The following is a 6,000-nucleotide window of genomic DNA, read 5'->3' on the forward strand; positions in this document are numbered from 1 at the left end:
ACAAACATGGCACGCTTCCAAGACTTATGTGGCTCCAAAATGTGTCCATGATAACTGTGGAACCTGTAAACAACATATCAACTGCATGGTGAAGTCTTATATAAGATCCAGCTCCCAGATCCAGCTCCCTTGGAATGTTTTTCTGAAGGTTTTCCAAGTCTCCTTGACATATACAGACTTGTTTGGGAAGTTGATATAAGGTGCTGGTTGGGCGCTGACCAAAACAACCGCACCGAGACCCTTTGGAGGAGGTGGTCTCCAGAGCGGTTCGTTTATGGTTTCAACAATGATCCAAACCAACCAGGTGCATGTTACAAGACTGAGCTAAAAAAAATGTCATGTAGCCACTTATGGTGGAAAAAGATGTGCAAAGTCGAGCAGGGCAATATGACCAAAAATATTTATCACGATATACATTTGAAAATTTGCGATTACGATATAACTGACAATATAATTGACACCAGACAAATTACTTTACAACTCCACAACTTTATTAGTGCAAAAAAAAACCCATCAATGTATTTTCACTTAAACAAGCAGCTGTTTTTTATGTGCATTAAAGTTATATAAAAATGTAACAGTGCAAATGCAAATTCCTCGCTGACAGTTTAACCAAAAGGCATCTCCAGTGGAAACTGGCCGACATATCCTCAGCATAACCATGTATAATATCCACAAAACTTAAAAAGAGGTTATACACACACAATACGGTAATATTATGTTGAAGCGCAGTACGTATCACTCCGCGAGGCTCCGCCTACGATAGCCGTAATGCTCCGACAATCCATCAAGCGGTGCGGCTTCGTAGCTTAGCAAAGTCGTACTAAAACATTTGACAGATTTTCGAGCGCCGTGTACATAAAATCGTTTCCAGGTCAGTAAACACAACCAGAGTTCATACATAAGGCACACGGGATTATACGGGGCTCTGTCGACTTTCAGAAAAATCAAAGGATTGATTTTAAGTGTGCCGTATTTTCCAAACAACACGGTAATAACGACAGCCCGCTAGCATGCGCTACCAAAAATAGTGCTTTGTTGTGTATCTGACGGACGAAAGCTAAACCAGTTCCACACCACTGAAGTTGCAGCATTTTTACAAACCAGTTCTGGTTCATCCGTTTCATTCAACAATCCGCTTTCGCTCTTCTCATTCTGCGTCGCCGCCATGTGCGTATGTAAACAAAGGCACTGCGCATGTGCGTTTTACCCATATTCTATCGCGATATTTCATTTTCCTATCGTTGCCCAAAATTACACCGGTGTTACCGTGAACGGTATGATATGGCCCAGCCCTAGTGTACAGGTTAGCAACTGGCCATGAAATGAGCGTAAATTCGTTCTCCAGTTGTCCTGAACGCAGCACCTTCTTCCTACGTTCAGCCCGCCCCTGGCACATCTGACCAATAAGCGGACTGAACATTCTCTGGTAGCAGAGGTGGGAAGTAATGAAGTACAAATACTTTGTTACTGTATCCCAAAAGGCTGATTCTCTCAGCTGACTGCAGGGTTCCCCAACCTTATAAACAGTCTTTGATCAGTAGTTGTTGATCAATAGTCAATGCAATTTGCATATTAATACAATTATAAATGAATTTGCACAAAGAGCAGCAGGTCAGCTGATTACAGCCTGTACACTAAGAAAATCTTCCCCCACCTACTGAATCCACTTTAACCCCTGACTGTGCACATTTTCCTGTTTAGAGGAAAAGTCAGCCTCTACAATGTAGCAACAGAAAACAGATTTATGTTTTTTATTTTGCAAAAAAATAGAAACGTCCTCCAAAGAGCTACTCTTACTTTCTTACTTTGAGTACATTTCAGAGTCTGTACTTTTTAACTTTTACTTGAGTAAAGAAGTTGAATCAGTACTTCAACTTTTAGCTGAGTATTTGTACTTCTACTTAAGTACAGAAAGTCTGTACTTTTGCCCAGTCTGGTTTGGTTTGCTTGGATTTCACTTGGATTGTTCTCTGTGTGAAAACAAACCGAACCACAGGCACAGTTTACAAACCGATCTGGAGCAAAGTAATCAAACTACAGGTGTGAAAACACCCTAAGACATCCATCATACGGGGTCATCTGTGGATGCTAGTTGACCCCATGCAAACTAGTTATCCTGCACATGAAGGGTGAATAAGAACACTCTCTACAAATATTGTCAGTCAGGAAAGTAAAGTTCAGAGGCTGTTTCAGCTGTTTTAGGTGTTTCAGCTGTTTCAGGTGTTTCAGCTGTTTCAGGTGTTTCAGCTGTTTTAGGTGTTTCAGCTGTTTCAGCTGTTTCAGCTGTTTTAGGTGTTTCAGCTGTTTCAGCTGTTTTAGGTGTTTCAGCTGTTTTAGGTGTTTCAGGTGTTTTAGGTGTTTCAGCTGTTTCAGGTGTTTTAGGTGTTTCAGCTGTTTCAGCTGTTTTAGGTGTTTCAGCTGTTTCAGGTGTTTCAGCTGTTTCAGCTGTTTTAGGTGTTTCAGCTGTTTCAGCTGTTTCAGCTGTTTTAGGTGTTTCAGCTGTTTCAGCTGTTTTAGGTGTTTCAGCTGTTTTAGGTGTTTCAGCTGTTTCAGGTGTTTCAGCTGTTTCAGCTGTTTTAGGTGTTTCAGCTGTTTCAGGTGTTTCAGCTGTTTCAGGTGTTTCAGCTGTTTCAGCTGTTTTAGGTGTTTCAGCTGTTTCAGCTGTTTCAGCTGTTTCAGCTGTTTTAGGTGTTTCAGCTGTTTCAGGTGTTTCAGCTGTTTCAGCTGTTTCAGGTGTTTCAGCTGTTTCAGGTGTTTCAGCTGTTTCAGGTGTTTCAGGTGTTTCAGCTGTTTCAGGTGTTTCAGGTGTTTCAGCTGTTTCAGCTGTTTTAGGTGTTTCAGCTGTTTCAGCTGTTTCAGGTGTTTCAGCTGTTTCGGCTGTTTCAGCTGTTTTAGGTGTTTCAGCTGTTTTAGGTGTTTCAGGTGTTTCAGCTGTTTCAGCTGTTTCAGCTGTTTCAGGGGTCAGTGAAACAAAACCTGCTGAAATCAAATCGGGTGGCAATGTGGTAGAAACTCCATGTCTGAGGCTTTGGAGTCTGGCAGTGTCAGAAAAACAGTGAGATTTGTGTGTGAGGACATAAAGAAGTCACAAGAAGGCGAAGATATTGTACCAAGAAGGGAAAAAAAGGAGAGTGAGAGAGACACCAGGACTAAACACTAAACACACTGTGAAGGTTGGGTGTCACCTCTGCCCGGCTGAAAACTCCATCCACTTAGAATGGTTTAAAATGGCATCTTTGATGATTTGATGATAATGACTCAACACGAATGAGTGCACATCCCATGTTTTACAATTTGCAAAATAAATCAACAAACAGCCTTTTTACAAAAGACCTTTTGAGTGTTAGTCCCTTTCAGCCCCTTTTGTCTTAGTATGCTACCAGTTACTACTTCTCAAAATTGTCTGCATGTGTTCAGAGAGTAACATCCCGTGTGTGCGTGCATGTGTGTGGCTGTACCTCCAGGATGACATCAGTCCTGGACTGGCAGCGTCCCCTGCAGAAGCTGACCTCCACATTGTCAAGTCGACAGTCTCCCTTGGTGATGTTGCGGACCTGCACATAGCGATGACACTCTTGCACAGGCTCACCTTGTGCAAACACAGAGAGGAAAAGAGATACACTTAGGACAGAGCAAAGGAGGGGAGCATATAATAAAACAGAAGCACTACTTTATAGACGATATTGTCTTTGCATTTGCATGAAATAACTGCAAAAAATGACAAAAAGGAGGAGACAGAGCAGAAAGCTCATTGCAGAAGGCAGGGTGACATTGCCATGAAATTTTCTCCACTGGGACAGAGATTAAAGCCCCAGTGTAGGTTAAGTAATGTAATCTCCCACTAATTGGGGGCTGAGGCACTTCCCTTGTAGCCTCCTCTAAACTGAACTGAAGAACATTCAAATCCATTTAAGTGGTCTGGAAGCCATGATATTGGAACAAATCACTTGCTCGGGAATAGATTGTTTTGCAAAAAGCAGCGTTTTAATTGCTCCTTTTGTTTCGCATTATCATACGTGGGAAAGCCTTACTCTGTGGATCCGCTGATAGTTTTAAATGACTAATATTATGGAATCTGATGGTCAGAAGTTTGGGAGTAAGGTCCAATAATGTTGACTGATGGTATTTGGGACGCGTTTCCTGCCATGTGTATGCAGTACCAACCTGGAAATTGCTTTCTACACACGGGGCAGCAGCTGCCTGGTTCTTCCACCTTCACCTCCCCCTGAGAGAATCATGCAAACAGAATCATGCAACATTTATGGACGGCTTATATTTGTCATGTCTAAGAGTGTTTCATTGACAAGTTAGAGCAGGCATTTCATCAAAAGTGCGAGTACACATATGCGTGTGCATATCCACAAAAACATTAGCACAAGCTAACCGAGCATCAACCCCGTATGAAAGCGAAAGGTGACTCTTAATTTACATGTTCTGGTATCTTCAAATTCATAATGCTTTCATAATAGCTGTCTAATAACCGTTTAAGGTTAAGTTAAGGGCAGGCCCAGCTTAATTGAATTATCTGAGAAACAACTAATTCAAAGTCTGAGTCTGAGGTAATGTAACTCCTGCAAACATGAGAGTAGCTTCACCCAGAGCATATGTAACAGTCCTGAAAGGGTCTGGTGAAGGTTCTCGACCTTCACCAGACCTACCTACCGGCTTGGTGGTGCGTCAGTGATGGTCTGGTGCCGATCAGGGAGGAGATCCCCCAGGACACCATCCCGGAGCATGCATGCAAATATGTGTGGGCCAAACAATCACGCAGTGTGATGCCCTGTTGTTCCTAATAACTTGTCCACTCCATAGCAGTATAGAAACCCAGCATGATTTTTCCCCCATTGAGATCTGATGTGTTTTCAAAACATTCATTAATGTTTTTGAGCACGAGCACCAATAACTCATCATTAGCCGATAACTGGGCCCTCAAACCAACATCAGGCTTCAAAACACAGAAACCAGTGACATGAGTTTGAATGTGTCCATTCTTTGTATGCAGTCTGTGGTTCTCACACAGCACAGACAACGTGAAATTCAAACGACAAACAAGTACCAAGAGTTTCATGGCCACTTGAGGCTGGTTCCAAAAGTGAGTTTGTCTTTGTAGACTCATGTTTAAATGTCTAACGTCACAAAAATAAACATATATACCACATGGAACATTTTACAGTTTATCTAGAGATAGTTCTGCCCTACATAAAAACTGTGACGAGATGAAACTCAAGGTGTAATTACATGAACCCACTGGGAGGGTCTTTTTACCAAACGAGTGATGCAGAGAGAAGGATGAGGAGGGAGAAAATGACATAGAGCCAGGCAGGCAGAATGGAAAAGGGACAGGAATAAGAAAATGACACATGAAGACCAAAAATAGCACATGAAAGAAACTGTGACGTAAGGACACACAGGACACAGACAGAGGGAATAAAGAGAAACCCAGAACAGAGAAAAGCAAGGTGTCCTGTGATGTCCCTGCCTGAGAATAGCTGCTGTTAGCATGCAGAGTCACACACAGACCCATCTATAGCATCACTCTAGTGCGACACACACACACACACCTCTTGACTGTTCACCTCAAGGAGTGTTCCTCCCACTCGGCACTGCTGCCAGCCTTCCCTCAGGGCTCCTCCAAGGATGAAGGAGCCTACTCACTTAAAAGGGTGAGAGGTCATGAAGACGACTATTTTAAGTTGTGTGTGTGTGTGTGTGTGTGTGTGTGTGTCGCAGGGGATGGAAACAGGTAGGAATGGGTATTCCTGTTTATTTCAGAGAAAATGATCCGAGCATCAAAGCGTGTTGTTTACAGGCTGTTGGGGGAATCGTAGCGCTTTTAATTGGTGTAAACGATCAGCGTTTGAGAGGAAGGCATCCTAACAGCTTTGACATTATAACAAAGCCCTCAATACATTACCTTAAAAAGATAGATGCGCTCCCAGCAGAGCCACGTGCAGATTTCAATTTTAAACAAGTGACATGTTTAACTGTAAGCTCGTA

General features: G+C 42.5%; 1 protein-coding gene across 1 annotated transcript in view; it reads right to left on the reverse strand.

The window, feature by feature from the left end:
* The window catches only part of sspo (SCO-spondin), a 97,545-nt gene that overhangs the window by 10,560 nt on the left and 80,985 nt on the right, over positions 1-6,000 (reverse strand). Inside the window, exons 112-113 of the mRNA XM_084940400.1 lie at positions 4,168-4,228; positions 3,462-3,592 (exon numbers count right to left, since the gene is read on the reverse strand). Coding sequence (XP_084796526.1) covers positions 3,462-3,592; positions 4,168-4,228 — 192 coding nt within the window. The remainder of the gene's footprint in view (positions 1-3,461; positions 3,593-4,167; positions 4,229-6,000) is intronic.

Source organism: Perissodus microlepis, chromosome 9, assembly GCF_051167445.1.
Source record: "Perissodus microlepis isolate ML-2025 ecotype Zambia chromosome 9, ASM5116744v1, whole genome shotgun sequence".
Lineage (NCBI taxonomy): Eukaryota > Metazoa > Chordata > Actinopteri > Cichliformes > Cichlidae > Perissodus > Perissodus microlepis.